The sequence below is a fragment of the Equus asinus genome, chromosome 16, assembly GCF_041296235.1.
Source record: "Equus asinus isolate D_3611 breed Donkey chromosome 16, EquAss-T2T_v2, whole genome shotgun sequence".
NCBI classification, from domain to species: Eukaryota; Metazoa; Chordata; class Mammalia; order Perissodactyla; family Equidae; genus Equus; species Equus asinus.
In genome coordinates this window covers 31,769,662-31,789,607 of record NC_091805.1, presented here as the reverse complement: position 1 = coordinate 31,789,607, position 19,946 = coordinate 31,769,662, and the positions used below count along the sequence as shown (strand labels likewise).

Genomic DNA, 19,946 nt, shown 5'->3' with positions numbered 1-19,946 from the left:
AAGAGAGCATGGCAAATCCAAAAGATCTATTAGTGCATAAATCTACTGGAAAAAAAACAACAACAACAACAAAAGAGATAGAAGGAATTAACAAGCTACAATAAAAGTTATGTCTTTAAAGCAGTAGATTATAACAGGGTGGGAAATGTTTAATATGTGTCCTCCTGAAAAGCAGTTACCATCTTTTAAATTAAAAAAAAAAACCAGCTGGTATATTTCACAGCATCTAGATTTATTTATGGTAAAAAGCCATAGAACTGTAATATTATTACTCCTTTCCCACCCTGGCAGAGAATAAACATGAATTCAGAAGCACAGTGGAGTGAAAACAAAGAAGAAGAGAGAGAAAAGGCAGCAGAGAAAGACAGAAAAGGTGAATACAGAGCTACAGAAGTGTTTATTGAGCATGCTACAGAGGTAAGCAGAGTACACACAAAAGGAAATTAAACAACCATCAAACCTCCCAACTTTGTTAGAAAATTAATTTTTAATTGTGCCGCTTTCAAACTATACTGAATTTTACATTTCTAAAGATGTAAAAACTCAACTAATAGAAAATATACATGACCATTCTGTCTACATAGATAACAGAATCTATGAATCTTGAAACTAAGTACATCAATTTCAAAAAGTATTGGTCATTTAAACAGAATCAACAATTCAGATTGACAAGAACTGTTCAAATTAATTTGACCTGTAGATTCTGAGCCATGTTTTTATTAAAGTCAGATCTATTCCTAAATACAAAATATTTTGAAGATTTATTAAAACTGAATATTACAATGCAAGGTAAATTAAGACTAAAGGCACATAAACTTTGGTCCCACCTGGTTGTCAGTTTTAGAAAACTGCCACAAAATTAATCTTCCTGCAAATTTTCGCAGTACACTTTCTTTATCTTTGAAAAATACATGCACCAGTTCCTGAACTAGCTAGACCAGTCTGCACATGCTCAGAAATCCACAACCATATTCCAAATCTTAATTACAAACTAAGGATGGCAATATATATTTAAATGCACGTAAGTCATGTCAACTTCAAAAACATCTACGAAAAATATTCAGCCACAAACAAGACATTACTTAGTGCTGACATTTATATGATACGTCCCACAAGAGTGTGTACAAAAAGGTTAAGATTCCACAATGCTTTCCACATAGGGCTCAAACTTACAGAAATCACTTTGTTGTCTTAAGAAATTAATACTCTGCATCTTGTTAATTTTAACTAATGCCTACATTCATAACTGAATCTAGACCAGATTGTGAGATACAAAAGGCCAATGTTTTTTTAAAGCAATAAAGCCTAAGGTAGTAAAACTAAAAAATGCTGCTTTATTCTTTCAATATCATGTATCTTTGACTAAATAGAAAGAAATGTGACAAGCCAATAATTCAAAATAAGTTCCAAGCAGGAGAAACAAAAACTTAACCTTTTTACACACCCCTGCCTAAACATATTATAATTCCCATATAACAATGTGCCCTAGAAAACCAATTCCTTTTTTCTAGTAAATGCACAATAGCAACACTAGTTTTCCTTTTTAAGGCACGTTATGTCAACTAAGTTGAAAAAGGAAAGTAAAATTAAACTTAAATTTTAAACAGACAATAAAAATGGCTTCCCTATAGAACAGATGAAATATAGCAGTTAATAACTCTGCCTTTACATATGCCATTTCATTTTATAACCAAGGAATGATAACAGCATGAAAAAAAAAAGGAAACAACAAAATAATCAAACTCTGGTCCCCACTTTTCTGAACAGTCAATAGGTGATGACACCAAACAATGTGATTCACCCCCAATCTTCATCTCCCCCTTTTTAAATTGTTGACTTGGAGAAAGACACTCTCAGATGATGGTTTTCACCAAGATTATAATTATGAAGATCAATCAAGGCCTGGATAGCTTCTTCCACAGTTGCCATCTGAAGAAGAGCCATTTTGTGATCTCTTCTGAAACAAAATTATGAAATTAGATACTTCATAAATGTTAGAAAGGGCTTAAATACTTGAATTTTTTCCCCATTGCAGAATCAAAAACTTCAATAAAAATAAAAAAATAAAATAAAAAAAAAATTTACTTGAAGAAAATTTTTACTTCTATCAAGTTACTAATTTAAAAACAAGAAAAGCTTGCTTACTGAAAAAACTTAAATGCTTTCACAGTGCCCCCAGTGTTAGCAAACAGTGTTCGTAGATCCTCTTCTGCTACTGAAGGACTAGAAAAATTGGATGGAAAAAAAGGTAAATATTAATAATAAACTTTACATTTTATCCTTAAAACACATATCCTCAATAACCTCTAGCTTTAATACTTACGGGATATTGGATAGGTGAAGGGTTGCAGAAGGAGGAAAAATGTTCTGAAAATTTTTGGATCCAGGTTTCTTAAAACGATGCAATGGGGAATTACCGAAATCTTTTGTTAGCCCTTGATCATCAAGTCCCTCTCGAGGTAGCTGTACAGTCTGATGTTTAGATAAAGTAACACGTATAATTTTTCCATACATCTTCTGTCCATTAAGATGGTTCATGGCTATAAAAAGAAAGAATGCCTATTAAAAACAACATTAACAAAGTTCAAAGCAAAAGTAATTCATATTTTAGAATAGTTCAAAATCTGAATTCTCTTATGATTTTAAAATAAATCATGAGTTCACAATAGCCTTTGGTGACAAGACTTAATTTGCACTAGACAAGGCACTTTGGCAAAAAAGCCAGCTTCTCCCATAGAATGAAAATCCAGATTATAAATATCTCTCTTTTTTGACAATCCTGTTGATAAATCATATACTTAGATGCCCAAGAAAGAAACTTAGTACTCATCTGTAACTTCTTCTTCTTTCTGCCTCATATCCCAATTGCCAAGTCCTATGACTCTATTCCTCCTATAAGTATCTCTCAAATTCATACTGTCTCCCTCTCCACTTTTCACTGCCATTATTTTTGATCTGGATAACTCACTTAGTCTCCTAATTTCTACTCCTGTTGGATTATTCTCTACTTTCTTCCAATCCATTCTAAACACAGCAGCTGGATGACCTCTGTAAATTGCAAATCTGATCATGTCATTACCTGCTTAAAACCCTTAGAGACAAAGTCCAAATTCATTCTTTAACATGGCTTGTACCTTTCCCAGTCTGACCCTAAATTATCTCTCCAGCCTCTTTGAACAGATATTTACTGATGATGTACAATACCAACCACTTTTTAGTGCTGAGAATCAAGAGGTAAGACAAGAACCATCCTAGCCCTCATGGAACTTATGGTATCTCAGTACTATATTCCTTGCACTTAAACACTCCAGCTATACAAAACATGGTTGCTTTAAGTGCCAGTTTTTCTTCCCTTTAGTCCCCTGTGCATGCTGGTCTATTTGTAACAATTTATCTCCTTCACTGTCCCTCCTGGTCTACACATCCTTTTGATGTTACTTCCTCAGGAAGACCTTCCTTTATTCTCTGGAAAGGTTCAGAACCTCATTAGGTATTCCCCATGAAGGATCCTTTACTTCTTTTTAAATTCATCACAATTTATTTTAATTATCCTCCTGCACTCTGTAAACTACATGAGGGCAGGAACCACTGTCTCTACCCCAGCACACAGCACAATGCCTAAAAACAGAACATTATGTGGCTACTTCTTGAGGTACTGGTTGGGTTATTTTTAAACTAAATGGACTTGTCTGAGATTCAAGAACGGTTAACATGTTATATGTTTTATTCATTAGTCACAACAACTAAAAAAGACTATTTCATAAGTCATATGCTTGAGCTAAACAGAAGGTCTGATTTGACTGCTCAAATCACAGTATTAGAGTATTAAGAGCAGAGAGGTAAAGGAATGTGAAAGGGCAGGGAACTGAGAAGAGTTCCTACCCTCAGAATCTTTTTAATTTGATGAGTAGACCACACTACACAGTCTGACATAGGATATAGTCAGAATTTGTTAAAACCATGCATCTTGACATACTTACTTGCATAGACTAAACTAGTTAAATATAAAACATGCCTCAAGAGGAAAATGCCGTGGAAGTATAAGGTACCATCCAGAAAAGAATCAAACGTAAATTTTTCACTTACAGCTTTCCTCATTTGTAAAAAGCTTCCTCTTTCTAATTGTTTTAGTGCAGTGCTATATATTTTTAATACTTTTTCCTTAGATGTTCAACTGAGGCTAACAGAAAAAAATTCTCTCAGGCCTGAATTTTTTCTCACTACTTTCTTACACTGCATTTCACATATACTTACAAATTTACACTTATAAAAACAGCTCAATTATTCACAGTGATGGTACAGAAACTGTTTAATAAAATTTATCTGAATTATAAAATATTTTCAAAGTTCTATTAACTACTGTTTCAAGTGAATAGAACTTTGCTTACGATAAAGTGCAATTACCTCCCACAAAATGCTTTTTTTTTTTTTTCCTTTTTCTCCTCAAAGCCCCCCGGTACATAGTTGTATATTCTTAGTTGTGGGTCCTTCTAGTTGTGGCATGTGGGATACCACCTCAGCGTGGCTTGATGAGCAGTGCCATGTCTGTGCCCAGGATTCGAACTGACGAAACACTGGGCCGCCTGCAGCGGAGCGCGCGAACTTAACCACTCGGCCACGGGGCCGGCCCCATCCCACAAAATGTTTTTTAAGGCATACGTCTTGGGGATGAAGTGGTATAAAGCAGACTAAGGCTGTCATAAGAAAGCTGTCCTAGGTAGCTTTGGAAAATTAGGGAAAGACTGCGCAAACAGCTGAGCTTTGAGATACTGAAGGGCGGGAATAAAAAAAAAACAGTAAGTCTTAGGCATAGTGACTGTACAAAGAGGAGATAGATGATACAGAAATGGGGTTAAAACAAAGCAAAATAATCAAACAACTACCTCAAGACATAGCCAGATTATGAGAGAGATTCTAGTCAGCTGATTTCTGACAAAAGAGATCTAAAGTGGATGAGGGTTGGGGGAGGAGGGACAATTAGAATACCAGGATTTTTAAGTTAAAAAAGAAAGCCTGTCAAAAAGTTAAGTACATACAATGATTAAACAAAACAAGGCAAGAGAGTATTTGAATTAATAATTCAAAATGAATCAAGTTAAAAAAAGGGACTCATATCTTGAAATCTATTCCAAAAAATACGGCATGAATGGACAAAAGCAATCAATGATAAAGGAGGAAAAAGTCAAACGGCATTTTTGGTTAAATATAATTTACCTTTCCCTTAATCCATCTCTGAAGAAAATACTAATGAATAATGAAAAGTTAAATGTAAAAACTTTAAAGATACAGGAAGAGTTTATATAGTGTGGAACTGGAGCTACATCAATAGTTATCTCCTTCATAATTCAAAATATTGTGTCGACTCTCCCATTTTTTAAAAACGAAACTCAACATCCACTTGGTAATTAATTAGTCTTTTCAAAAGACCCAACTTTTAGCTTCATATTTTTTTCTCAACTGTCCTCTATACCACTGATCTCTAGTCTTGTCTTTATCATCTCCTTTCCCCCGGTTTATACTGTTACTCTTAAAAAGTTAAAACCTTCTGTCAAAACACCTTTCACTGTACCACACATATCTAAATTTGTATAGTACCTTCATTATCCTTTAGTTTTAAATATTTTCCAATTCTCATTAAAATAAGTTCTCTGATCCATGAGACATCAGAACTTATTTTTAAATTTCCAGATATACGGAAATTTTAAATGTTTTTTTTATTATTAACTCAACTTAATTGTGCAATAGTCAGATAATTTGGTCTATATGACGCTTACTCTGAAATTTCCTGAAGCCTGCTTTACAATTTAGTATGTGATCAGTTCTATAAACGTTCCATGTGTACTTAAAAAGAATGTGTTGGATATATAACTGTTAGATGCATAATTCTGTACATATGTAACTGTGTTAAGGTAATCGTATTCTGTCAGTTGTATCTTTCTTGATTTTTTTTTTGTTCTGCTTGACATAATTCAGAAAGGGGTTGAAATCCCCCACTATGATGGTGGATTTGCTCCATTTTCCCTGTAGATCTATCCATTTAGGATTTATATCTTTTGAGGCTATTTCATGAGGCACATATATACATAAAACCTGTTCGAACTTACTTTTGAACTAAATCTGTGCTCAATAATCTTTACCTTCAATTAATATGGGCATATGTTTTTCTTTGCTTACTATTTGCCCAATGTATCTTTTTTATATCCCTTTACTATAAACCTTTCCACATCCTTGCACTTTATATGTCTCTTGTAAATAGCAAAGAGATAGCATTTTAAAAATCAAATCTGACAATCTTTTAACTGATGAACTTACTCCTTTATATTTGCTATTATTAATGCATCTGGACTTCATTTTAATTCATATTTTCCCCTATTTTTCATCATTTCATTTGCTATTTTCCCCTCCTTTCCTTTAAGAGGAAAGACCTCTTGAAATTCTCTTTTGTGAGACCAGCAAAGCCTCAAAGTACAACTTAAGAGTTCTTCATTATTCATAACAGTAGAAGTGAAAGCCAATACATACATATACTTAAAAACTGCTCAAATATCTAACAGCAGAGTTATATGATTTCCACTCACTTTACAGCACACTTTGATAAATTTAGTAAGTAAAGGTCTGCTACGAAGAACCAAGTAAGTTTATGTCTGAGATGCAACTATATATTAAATAAAAACAGGAGTATTTTTGTAAACAGTGCTTAAAAATATTAATTGGAGAAGCCAGATAATTGTTTTTAACATGAAGGAACTACTCTTTGGCATTTTGCTAGAATCTAAGTCTTCAAGGACCAGTATACTATTTTTAAAGATAATTTACAAATTATATTATTCCTAAAATATCTGATTTAAGAAAATACTGTATCAATTAAATAAGCTATGGTAAAAAGTTTACTAAAGAAACATCTTAACATTTACAAACTTTGAAACTCTGAAATCATTTAACATGGCTTCTCTTAGAGGACTGCAACAATCCCATTCACATTTAAACACTATTGTCTCTTAGTTTTCCTTGCTGTTTATTTCTCCCATACTACTTCCTAAGCATAAAAACATCTGCTTATATTACAAAACAATGAGTAATTCCAAATAGAGTTCCATGAAAATCAGAGAACAGAGCCCAGAAACAAAGCATACTAAAATTTTTTAAGTCATTCTTTCTAATAGTACATCCTAGTTTTGTGTAAGATTTGAGTGCGCATGTGTGTGTGAGAAAGGCATAGATGGTGTAAGCACATATTTTTATGGTCACATACTTCAAGAAAAGCAAAATCTACCCTAGCAACAAGGAGAAATAATACATTATCTGCCACTAGATATAGTCCAAAAACTATAAATCATGCCATTAGTAAGTCAAAGATTTAGTGAAAAGATCTTACTAAAAATTAGGGGTATAAGATTTACAAATGTACGTACTGTTACACACTGAACTGTATTCTCTCAAAATTCAGATGATAAATCTCTAACCCTTCAACATGACTATTTGGAGACAGGGCCTTCAAGGAAGTAATTAAGGTTAAATGAGGTCATAAGGGTGAGCTCTAATCCAGTAAGACTGGTGTCCTTATAAAAAGAGAAAAGATACCAGAGAGCTCAGAGGAAAGGCCATTTGCAGACACTAAAAGAAGGAAGCTGCCTGCAAACCAGGAAGAAAGTTCTCACCTGAAACAAATCTACTGGCACCTTGTCTGGGACTACTAGCCTTCAGAACTGTGAGAAAATAAATTTCTGTTGTTTAAGCCACTCAGTCTGTGGTTATTTTGTTACAGCAGCCCAAGCAGACTAACATAAGTATATAAAAATTAAAATATCACTTATTTAAAATAGTCCTTACATAAACCAAAACCAAAAAATACCCAGAAGAATTTGTTTAAATTCTAACCTCAGGTACTTCTCAACCATAATGATCCCTTATTTATATGAGGGAAATGTTACCCACAGATCATAAGGTGATGAGGAAAAAAAAATATTTGAAAATGCTTTGTTAACTATGAAGCACTGTAAAATGCTACTTACAATGTATATAAAAAATGGCAATCACTACCCCCAGCAGAGTACAGAAGTGTACACAAGCAGAGAAAGATTTACTAAGCATCTATGATATGGTCAGCGCTTTACATATCTTTCATACATATCTTTCATATAGCACTTTACATTTCTAAAGACAGATATCTGTATTTTAAAAAATAGACAGCCAGATGTATAAAGCTTTATACACTGTCTAAGCTACCACAATAGCTGGTTACACTGAAATTTAAAACTTACTTCTGACTCCAACGGCCAAAAGGTCCAGTATTTCATGTTGTTAATTTATGAGTCTCATTGGATGTAATAGCAAAAATACAATAGTCCTTACATCAAAAATAGCAACTTTCAAAATTAACACTGTGAACACTAGTCTGAGGCACCATAATCTCTGAATCTCCATGAAGAGAACTGTAAGCTGAGAACCCACTGATAGTCAATCACATTGTGAGTTTGCAGTTGTATTCTAGATTTATGTGATTTGACTTTGTGTATGAAGTCAAATGCAATATTAATTAAAATCATCAATCATTTATCTAAATAATAATTTAAGTGTAACGTGACTAAAGTACATTTTAAGATTCCAAATGGGATTAACAATGGTGTACTTGGTGTAAATTTTTCATTTCGTAAGAACGTGGTATCTCTAAAACACATTTTCCATTTGACTCTTTCCATTACACAGTTTAGCCTAAACCTTACAAACGATTTAGAAGAATTAAAAAACATGACATTAATCAAGATTCCATGGACTATATGGACGACAGAAACAGTTAACTTATATTACAGGCAGTAACCAGGAATGAAAAACACTAAGGATGTTTAATTTAAACATCATAATTCTTTATGTGCAATTGTTACTGCAATTCTGGAGCCGAAACCTTTTTCCGTTAGACTGCACCTAAGAAACAGGAAAAGGATAGCAGAAAAATATAAATATGTTCATCATGTACAACTATTCACATTAGAACATGAAAATTAAGGGCCAGCCCAGTGGCGCAGATGTTAAGTTTGCATGTTCCGCTTTGGTGACCCAGGGTTCGCCGGTTCGGATCCCAGGTGCGGACATGGCATCACTTGTCAAGCCATGCTGTGGTAGGCATCCCACATATAAAGTAGAGGAAGATGGGTATGGATGTTAGCTCAGGGCCAGTCTTCCTCAGCAAAAAGAGGAGGAGTGGCAGTAGTCAGCTCAGGGCTAATCTTCCTCCAAAAAGACAACATGAAAATTAACATGACATTTTGAGCCCTGGCTATTAAGAAAACAAATGGTTTCTTACTATTCACAGATTTACATTATATATTTGAAATCAGATTTAAAGACATATAGATATCACGCAGTTTAATCTTACCAAGTTGTGATTGGTTTCCGTCAGCCATCTGTATTAGAGCACTGTCTTTCTTATTGTACAAAATCTTCACACGCTGCACATCTCCATAAACACCTTTTTTGGAGCCACAGAGAGGTAATCCAAAAATGGAATTAATTTTATGTGCAAGTCAGCTAAAGATTATTTTTCTGACACATTAATGAAACATTCAGACATCAACATGATCACCCATTCAAACTCATCATTCTCACAAATGAATAAAGAAGATCAAGATTTTGAACAGTGAATTTTGAAAAGAATAATTTCTGATAAACCCTCAAAGCTATGTGAATGATATTAAATTAAAGACCATGCAAAATAAATCAGCATGCATTAAAACAAATTTTGTGTCTATGGAGAGTTTTAAATAGCAAAGAAAAATAGCAAAAGATTTACTATTCAACTTTAAGCCAAAGTGCTAGCTACAAATAAGAATTAAGGTGAAACAAAAATCAAATCAATAATAAAAGTATAGTGCTAACAATAACATACCGAAGAGGGTAAACAGACTTTGGGGCGTAACCATCTTTAGAAGGAGAGAAGAGCAAGCAGCGTAAGACAAGAAGAGAGAAGAGTCGAGGAAGAGCGGAGATGAACAGATCATCCATAACGAAGGGTGGTTCCCGCAGAATGGTGAGGTGGTCATGGATCATGGTTCAAGGCGGTTAATTGGGGCAAGTTGGTCCGAGGAACATTTGTTCAAGCACAGAAGCATGAACATAGGGAATGGAGACAGGGAATGAAGACACGGACAAGGAAAATAAAGGATAAGACAGGGAAGGGAATGGGCATTTGGGAAAAGACAAGGAAAGGGAAGGTGAACACACAGGGAAAAGGATGAAATGGGGAAGGGAAACAGCAATGCAGAAGAAAAAAATAAGGAATTGGGGAACAAAAAAAAAAATAAAATATAGGTCAGTACATAGGAAATGCAGGAATTTGGTCAGAAAATGGTTGGTTTATGTACTGTACAAGAAAAACTGAGTAAAATGTAGTCATCCAAGACAAATATGGGTAAAGTACATCTATATCAAAGAGTAAATTACAGCATTTCATTTCAACATAGGGAAGGAAAGCATGCATAGGAATTTTAAAACTTTGAACTTCACTGCATAAGCATGGCTGGTTATGAAATGCAGGCAAAATTCTTAAAAGAAAAACAAAGGCACTCTGATTCAAACATTTTAGCATGCAGAACTGTGAATGACAATAGTATTAAATGATAAAATAAGCTTAATGTTCATATTAACAGAGGCCAATCAAAAATGAAACAAATACTCAAATTAGACATTGTAAACTAATACATTTAGCTTCCCACATTTCATACCAGCTTTCATAGCAATCAAAATAAAATATACCAGACATAAAATGTACAACTAAAGAAAATAACAGCAATAAATTTTATTTAACAAGGGGGGGAATAAAGTTGAAAAATATTTTTAGAAGACAATGACTAATAACTGCAAAGAAAAAATTACTAAGAAAGACTGGAAGAGTGCCTCGTCAAGATCTTTGGAAGAACCTTCAAAGAAAAATGTATTAGAGTAGTTCACATAAAATAATATTTAAAAAATGCAATGACACATAAGCATGAAATGAACAAGCAAATAATTAGAAAAGGCAACGAGCAAAATTGTTTTACAGTTAAATCTGCAAATTAGATCATATCTGCCTTTGAGAGTAACAAAACGATAAAAAGCCAAACTATGGTACTTCACCATATTTTTCTTAGGAAAAATAGGTAATTAGGTTAAAAATATATATATATATAAAGAGATATGACTGTCTAAAGAAATAAAATATTACTTAAACAAGTACATAGATTTTATTCAGAAGTAGAAACATACAGAAAATACTTTGACTAATGAATGTACATAAAAAGATAGGCAAGTGCAAAATGAAATAAACATGAAAAACTTCCACAAATGAAATGGAGTTAAAGAATAAACATTACAAAATTATTTTACTAACCTCTTCATTTAAATTGCTAACCAACAGGACTGTATTGCCACCAGCTGAGACTCCAGGCATACCCACTCGGCCAGCAGCGGCTGCAGCAGCTGCTGCAGCAGCATTTGGAATAGCCAAAGGACTCAGAGCTCCTGGAACAGCTGCAACAGGAAGCCCTAATTTTAAAATAAAGCATATTTTACGAAACACACACAAGTCGTTTACAAAAACCAATTTAAGCACGATAGCCACATGGCTTTGGGCTGACCGTTCCAAATGGTTCCTGAAAGTTAATTTTTATAACATTTAGAAAAATGACTTGCTGATGTGTAGCAGTTAGAGAAAAATAAACTGGTTTCAATGAAATCATTAACTATTAGAACTAAGGTACATACCTGTATTATGTTAAAAAATTAAATACACAACATTCCATTTCCTGAGGAAAAGCAAACAAAACACAAAGAATATAATATTTCCAAGTCAGAGACTTGAAAAATTCACTTACATGGTTTACAGTGAGAAGCCAAAGCTAAAAAATATCATCTTCAACATAACAGTAACTCATTGTTTTACACAAGTGCTATCTTCATAAACTCACACTTGAAATCAAATAAATAGTAGCTTATGAAGCAAATATAGTTAAGTCCTTCAGTTCCTAGAGACGAATCACCATGAACATCATTATTTAATTCATTCAAATGACCTAAAGAAAATCTTACCAGAATTTGTTTGCCTGAATTCCACATTCAAGTAGTTATAATGAACGCAAGTTTCTCAAACATGATACTTTCCCAGCAGGAAGAATGAGAAAACATCACCGTATCACACATTTTCTCTTTCAGTATTTTTCTACCCTTTACCTAACCTACCAACTTTAACATTTCCTTCTTATTTCTATTCTACTTTCCAGTCTTGCTGTTGTTTTATCATCTTTGAGATACTTCACTTATTCTACAAAGAATTCCCTTTTGTCTCAACATTTTTATTCACTTTTCAATTAAGCAATCAGAATTCTTTCATTCCTTAAATTCTTACATACCAGCTTATTTCTCAATATTAGTTCACTAAAGAAATGAATTACATGTACTTCTTCTCCTTCCCATGATAAAGGAAACAAATATCCAATCTAAATGAAGTTAATTCATGACATACCTGGGTAGAACTGACCCTTAGCACTGTCGTCCCATAAGTTCACGTTTATTTCTTCTTTTCTCTTTCCAGCCTTCTTGTGTATGTCAAAAAGATGTGCTGTTACCTTTGGTTTCAGACACCTTATTCTTTTAGCCAAGTTTTTTATCTTTTTACTTTATAGGAACTATAAATGGCTTTCATTAGCAGTCTGAATGGTTCTTTAAGAGCCACTTTTCTTAGCCTCTGTAGTTTTTAACTTACAAAATTTTTACCTCCAATCTCCTTTTATCCTTTCTGAATATTCTTCAGTGGAATGATATGTTTCTCCTTTACAATCTTGCTCTAAACAAGCTTATTTTACAGTTTTGCCGACACCATTTTTGGGTATCCCCCTTTTTTCCCTATTTTTCCACTTTTTAGATTTTACTTTTTGTTTTGGAAAACTTTCAACATACATAAAAGTAAAGAGACTTGAATAATGAACCCCCATGTACCCATCACACTGGTTTAACAACTATTAACTAATGGCCAATCTTGTTTCATCCACTCACCCATTTTATTTTTAAAGTAAATCCCATGAATAAGGATCTAATTTTAAAATAGAAACCTTTCATGTTTGGTATTTACTAACGCATAGTAGTCTTCAGTCTGTTTGGATCCACCAGTGTGGATCTTTTTAACTGACTATTCCAGGGCATTACTAACTTCTCCATGTTAAATACCATAGCTCTCATTAAGCTTTATAGGTTGCTTCATTTAACACTCAGTGGATATCTTAATTTGCTGCCAATGTCAAATATAAAGATACAGTCTTAACTCCTAGGCATGCTTTCACAGTAATTTTGTTCTTAGAAAGCGACCTCTTCTCCTTTCTTTAAACATTGTTCTTCAGTATTTTCAAATAGCTTTGGCTGAAAGCAACTAGCATTCAACTAAAGTTGACACCACAATTATTTAACAGTGGTGGAAACTCCAGATGTAGGCCTTACATTATCAAATCATTCCCTTGTTTCTTTCTGCCTTTAATTGGCTACCTTTTAGTAGAAAAAGTAACTTAAAATTCTGTTAAGTTCCTTCGTCTTAATGGGATCCAGTTGATGGCCCAAAACAAACAAGCAAATAAACACCATCTGCAAATTCATGTGATGCAGAAGAAAAAAGTTCAGTATCATTCCTCAAATTGTCTTTTAAGAATAAAAAAGACTAAAAAAAAAAAGCCATCAAAGAAATTTGACCACGTCTTTTCCACAATAAAAAATAAAATCAGTTTAATTTCTGGTTTCATTTTCAGTTCTAACAGGCAACAAGTGATTCTCAGGGCCCACTAAACTAGAAAAACTTAACTGAGCTAACTATAATTAGTTACCAAAATTAAAATAATCTCAAAAGTCTCCTAATTCCTAGCATTTTCTCTATATAGCTCTTGACTCAACCACCATCTCCTGTTTATTAAAAAACCCTCTATCTCCTACTTATCTATTAGAATTCTCTTAAACTTTGTATCCCACATTGAAGTAGTTCTCAAACTTTTTGGTCTCAGGACCCCTTTACACTCTTAAGACTTACTGAGGACTGCAAAGAGTTTTTGTTTACTTGGGTTCTATCAACTGACGTTTAAAATATCAGAAATTAAAACCAAGAACTTTAAAGCACAGGAACACAAGATCACACATCCTGTTAGTTTGCAGAGTGATGTAGAAAACTCCAACGTATTCTATTGAGAAAATGAGAGTCAAAAGGCAAACAACATTTTAGTATTATCATGAAAATAGTTTTGATTTTGTGGACCTCTAGAGAGGGTCTCAGGGGCTCTCAAAGATCTGTAGACAATATTTTGCGAACCACTACACGTATACTTGGTATGATGCTTCGTACACATACGATGCTCAAAAAAGTACTAAGAAATTAAAAAGAAGCATTTATTTGAAAGGTAAAGAAATGCTCTAATATATGACAGGTATATTACACACTACTGACACTTCCAAAACTTACAGTTCTACGTCACCTACTACTCCTCTTTCCCTTTTGACAATTCAAGAAAAGTTACTAATTCACGAAACAATAATATAAAATATCAATCTCCCTAAATTCGATATGTCAATCTAAACACAACAGTCTAAGGTTAACACTTCATCTCTGCAGAAGTTTCTTCTAAAATATATCTCTACCATGCCAATATACAATTAAATAATCTAATGAAAACTTTACCAAAATATTCAAAGGTGATGGAACATTTGTTCAAAGAAACTTTAGAGATTCAAGACATAATTGTTTTAAAAATACATTTCCTCTTGAAATCTGGGTTTTATAATGGAGACAACTTGGTGGCACCATATTATTTAAAGCATCAGGACATCATGGAAAAACGATCACTGAAAATTAAAAGAATAATTAAAATTAATTTAAAATGGTAATTGAGAATTAAGTGTCTAGGTTAAAGTCCTTTTTCAGTGTGATAGACCGGAGACCTTAAAAAAAAATGCCAGAGAATGTCATATTTTAATAAACAACATTGCGTTTTAGAAGAAATAAGACTGCTAATCTTCTAATGAGAAAACTTTGGGTTCAAAGTAGATGCAATTTACCTCCTTCTATTATGGAAGTAATGGGAAGTTTAGCACAAATGTAAGCGGGGAGGTCCCCACTGTTCTTACTACTGTCCAAATGCTATTTCATAGTCTCCCAACTTTTCCATCTATCATCACCAGAGTGGTGATAACAGCAGACCACTATACTACTAAGTCAGGTGATCTAGTCTTCCGTCAAATGATCCTTCTTCATTTTAGGCAGCCCGGAGTACAGTGCAAGAGTGCTTTAAGAGATGAAGGCAGTCACTGTCCTTAATGTCACTAATATGTATTTCGTCCCTCAGGGCTGATAACTTAGAAAAGCTACTTAAGCCATCTTTATGTAGTTCTCAATCACTAGAATAGTCTGAGTTTTTACTGGACTTTTAAAGCCTCTAAGAACATATTCCACAATTTCCCTCAGTATACTCTCAGAAATCAGGTAAAAATGTTTTTCAGCTTTAATCTTAATGGTGTCTGCTACAATAAAAATATACAAAGCTACAAAATATTTCATGGTGCATTATTTATATCACAATGATAAATCCTGAAAAAGAAAATTCTGTATTCTATTTTCATATTACTGTTAACTCCAAGCTACAATGGAAGACAGTAAGTTTATCATCTTCCTTTTGTAAAAATTATATGAAACATGTTATATATACATTTGCTCCGATGGATTATTTCTAGCTGTAGAAATTATTTTAATTTTAACGATTTAAATCTTTAGCTAAGGCAGCAGGTATGCTGGAGAAAACACTATGAGTATTGACAATGGGGGATAAAAATGCCTGTTCTGCTTCCAGGACAGTATAAGGATAAAACATCATTAAAGAGCTTCATAAACCACCATATGCTAAAGAAAAGGAAGGTAGTAACACAGGGATCCTTTCCACGTGAAATGATCTTCATCAGCTGGGCCACCCAGACATTTTGAGTGATTCAGTAATTTTATAAATTTCTGTTAGTTTTGATAAATTATTATTACTAACCCTTCCTCCACCAAAACTGATGGATACACAGCCTTTATCTGATAAAGATTCAAAGACCAGCAGGATGAAGTGATATAAATTATGTATCTACCACCTCTTCAAGTCATATTTTTGCTGATGCGCACAGGCAGTCCTAACCTTGCCCATTTCAACTGAAGAATTAAACCGTTTTTGTTAACTTACTTTAAATCATTTACAAATTTTATCTATGCTTTTTAATAAACTACTTTTTTAGAACAGTTTTAGATTTACAGAAAAATAGAAGGTTCTACAGAGTTCCTACATAACCCAGGCATTCCATCTCCCCCCCATTATTAACACCTTAGTATGGTAAGCTTGTTGCAATTCATCAGCCAATACTGACACATTATTATTAACTAAAGTCCATACTTCAGATTTCTTTAGTTTGCATCTGATGTCCTTTTTTTGTTCCAGGACCCCATATTACATTTAGTCATGTCTCCTTAGGGTCCTCTTGACTATGACAGTTTTATCCATCATTTTTAAGGATGCAGAATTTGTTTTATCCCTTCATTTCCCATTCTAAAACTTCAATCCAAAGTCAATCACATGATTTCCTTTGGTCTTACTTCTTTTCTCTGTTCAAGACATCTGACAGTTATTAGTCTCACACGCTACTGAACAGAGGTCTGGTGGTGAGTCTTAGAGGCCCCTTCTAATTCATAAATTATAGGGTCCTGGGTGGGGAGGGCAGTTTCTAAATTTTACTTCCTGATTTGAAAAAAGAAATTTCACTTTTGACAAGAATGACAACTGCTAATCTTTCCTGAAATAATTCATTCTTCCTCTTTCACTAACCTTCTCTTCAATTCCTATTTTGCCCTCTGGAATCCATTTTCTTTTCTATAATTAACAATTGCATTTTTTTCCAACATGTTCCTTAGAGAAACTTTTTAATTAAAAGCTTTTCTTGTCCTAATGAAACTTCTCTTACAATACTCTCAAAAAGTCATTTTTATCTCCCTAAACCCTTCCCCAAAGAGAAGGAAAAGGATACATTATTCATCACCCTACCCTACCCCATGTTACTTTCAGATTGCTGTTCCACCACCATCAATTAGAAGAGCTTCTGATGTCAATGTCATGTAATCAGTTCTCATCAAAATAGCCATCAGGTCACCAGGACATTCTCTCTCATTACATAAAGACTTAGGCATGTGCCTTTATTTCCATCTCTCTCAGCCCGTCATCACCCTGTGATCTGTCCAACACTCTAGCCTCATAGTTTCTTAAAAACTACTTGTGACAATTTTTACTACATCAATCCTTTTTAGCAACTTTTCTTGTTACCTCTTTGATTTTTCTTTTCTTTTTTTTGCCATTCATTTCCAACATTTCAATCCCCTTTCCTGACATCATCCTTCCATCTTCTTGATCTTCCTACTCCCACAACCACTGAACCCACTTTTGGCCTTTATGGCCCTCCCTTTCTATTCTCCCTTGGCTTGAGTTTACAATGTAGACTAAGCGTTTTGGCTCGCTTCCTACTAATCTTTTAATGCTCTACAATGCCACACTTGGATAAATTAAATTTTATATTTTGGCTACACTTTCATCTGGGTTTGTAAAGTATTAGAGAGAAAACACACACACGCACCCCAAAACTGATTCCACATTTTGTTGTTCAACATCAGCTAATTTCCTAGTCTCTTTTCAAGAATTCCCTAAAAATCCACTAGACAAGCCCTGTATCCTACTCTCAATCTTGTTATGTTCCGCAAGTATCTTGTAAGATTGAGATCAGAATTCCCTTACAATTTTCAACCAACTTCAAAAGTCCTCCTTTTTTTCCTCTGTTCCCCTTCCTGTCTTTCTTCATAAAGATACATGATGGTGAGAACAAGAATATGGACGATAAAGCTAATGATTTCAGTTCTGGCTCCAGCTCTGCCCCTAAATTTCTATGTGAGCTTAATAAAAATCCCTTCTAGTTCTCACAATGGTCCTAAAAAGTATCTCTATATTTTCTAGATGCCAACATTTCCACTACACTCTTGATCCAACAAACTACAATCAACTCTAGGACTTAAGCTAGTCTTAAAAACAAATACTACCTAATATGAAATGAGCATTCATTATCTGCCAAGCACAGCAAATTTCTTTACACGTTAACACATGTAATCCTCGCAAGAGCCTTAGAACACAGGAATTAATGCCATTACATCCATTACAAATTTGGAAGCTCAGACAGTGAAGCTGAGCTAGATTTTGAACTCAGGACACCTAGATTTGGAGCCAATACTCTTAATGATTATGCATACTTCCGTACTGAAAACACTTCCCCTTGGGTCTTGCTTTACTTCTCAATTACCATCCCATTTCTCCTTCCTTTCTACAGCACACTTCAGAGTAGTACATTGATCCATTAAAAGTAGATTTATACCCACTCTTGTGAATAAGCAAATGGTAACTATTGAACTGAACAGGCACTTCTAATTTTAATCCTATGTATTTCACCTCTCAGTTTTTTGCTTCTTTATTTTTCCCACAATAGACATGTGCACTGCTTAAAGTTTCAATTTCAAGTCTTTAACCGCCCTGCTTTTTTATACCTGAGGAATCTTAAAAACCAAAGTTTTAAATATCACATCTCTAGCCTCTAAATTCACAACCCCACGAACTCTTGCCCAAGTCCTAGACCGAATTTCCTACTGTCCAGTGGACTCATCTACAAGGTTAATTCTTAGTAAGCAACATATCAATTAGATGCTAAATTCTCTTACTTTTATGTTTAATTTTTCCCTTATTTGTTTCTTTCCATTATTATTTCATGTCCCTAATTTATATTCACAATTATATATTACTTAGACTAATTGTTCCCAGTATACTCCTTGGGATAGCATCTGTTCTAAGATCTTGTCCCGAACTAGTTCTTTCCGGCATCATTGCCTTTCATATACTCCCAATTACCCTATGCCTCATTCATAACTGAATGCTTGTCACTCCCTAAACATGATATATACTTTATCACATTTGTTCATGCTGTGTTTTTTTTGTTTTTTTTGGTGAGTAAGATTCACCCTGAGCTAACATCCCTTGCCAATGTTCCGCTTCTTTTTTTTTGGCTTGAGGCAGATTAGCCCAGAGCTAACATTTGTGTCAATCCTCCTCCACCCTCTATGTGGGATGCCTCCACAGCATGGCTGATGAGTGGAGTAGGTCTGTGCCAGGATCTGAACCTGCGCACCTAGGCCACCAAAGCAGAGTGAGGGGCACAGAACTTTTAGCACTCAGTGGCTGGCCCCCATGCTGTGGTTTTTTTAATCCTTTTTATTCTTATCCAAATCAAATGCTCTTTGTCCCATAAAACCCTCCCAATTTTTCCTTTGGATGATGAATTACTCATTTCATTGTGCTGATACTACACTAACTATATTATGTATTTCAATTTGCCTCGAATTAAAGCCACTCAGATGTTTGCTGCCTCCACCAGATTATGAGAACAGAAATCTTGTAATTCTTCTGAGTCCCTATAGTACCTAGCACAGTGCTAAAATGACTGCTGAATAATACAATGAATGAATAAACCAGGGTGCCACTGGGGTGAAGCAGAATCTTGCTAGGGATGTGAAATGCTCATGGCAATTAAGAAGGATATTAGAAAGTGGGGCAAATAGAGAGGCAGATTCTGAGAGAGAGGATACCACTTTTAAATTAGAATCAAGATCAACAGGAAAACAAGAAAACGTAAAACTAAAAACGAATAGATATGAAGTTAGCAAGAACTCAGAAAAAAAAGGTCAAGAAAAAAATCTAAATAAAATTTCCTATATGAATCTACTGCTTTCTTGATGTATCTTTAGAGGAGCTAGTGAAAATCTTCTGTGTAATTTTTACGTCCTTTGGATACAGGCACATTTTATACTATGGTCAAACATATACAGTTTTTCTTCT

The 19,946-nt window shown here is 34.1% G+C and overlaps 1 protein-coding gene across 7 annotated transcripts in view; it reads right to left on the bottom strand.

The window, feature by feature from the left end:
- Positions 1–211: 211 nt before the first annotated feature.
- PTBP2 (polypyrimidine tract binding protein 2) overlaps positions 212–19,946 on the bottom strand; it is an 84,645-nt gene continuing 64,910 nt past the window's right edge. For 3 of the 7 annotated variants that reach the window (XM_044748879.2, XM_014836365.3, XM_044748884.2), the window contains 6 exons: positions 11,363–11,517; positions 9,884–9,917; positions 9,374–9,466; positions 2,324–2,540; positions 2,146–2,223; positions 212–1,957 (listed from right to left, as the gene is read on the bottom strand). In XM_044748879.2, the coding sequence (XP_044604814.1) occupies positions 1,825–1,957; positions 2,146–2,223; positions 2,324–2,540; positions 9,374–9,466; positions 9,884–9,917; positions 11,363–11,517 (710 nt within the window). In that variant the 3' untranslated portion in view covers positions 212–1,824. The remainder of the gene's footprint in view (positions 1,958–2,145; positions 2,224–2,323; positions 2,541–9,373; positions 9,467–9,883; positions 9,918–11,362; positions 11,518–19,946) is intronic. The other 4 variants (XM_044748883.2, XM_070486890.1, XM_044748881.2 and 1 more) reach the window with 3 other exon arrangements.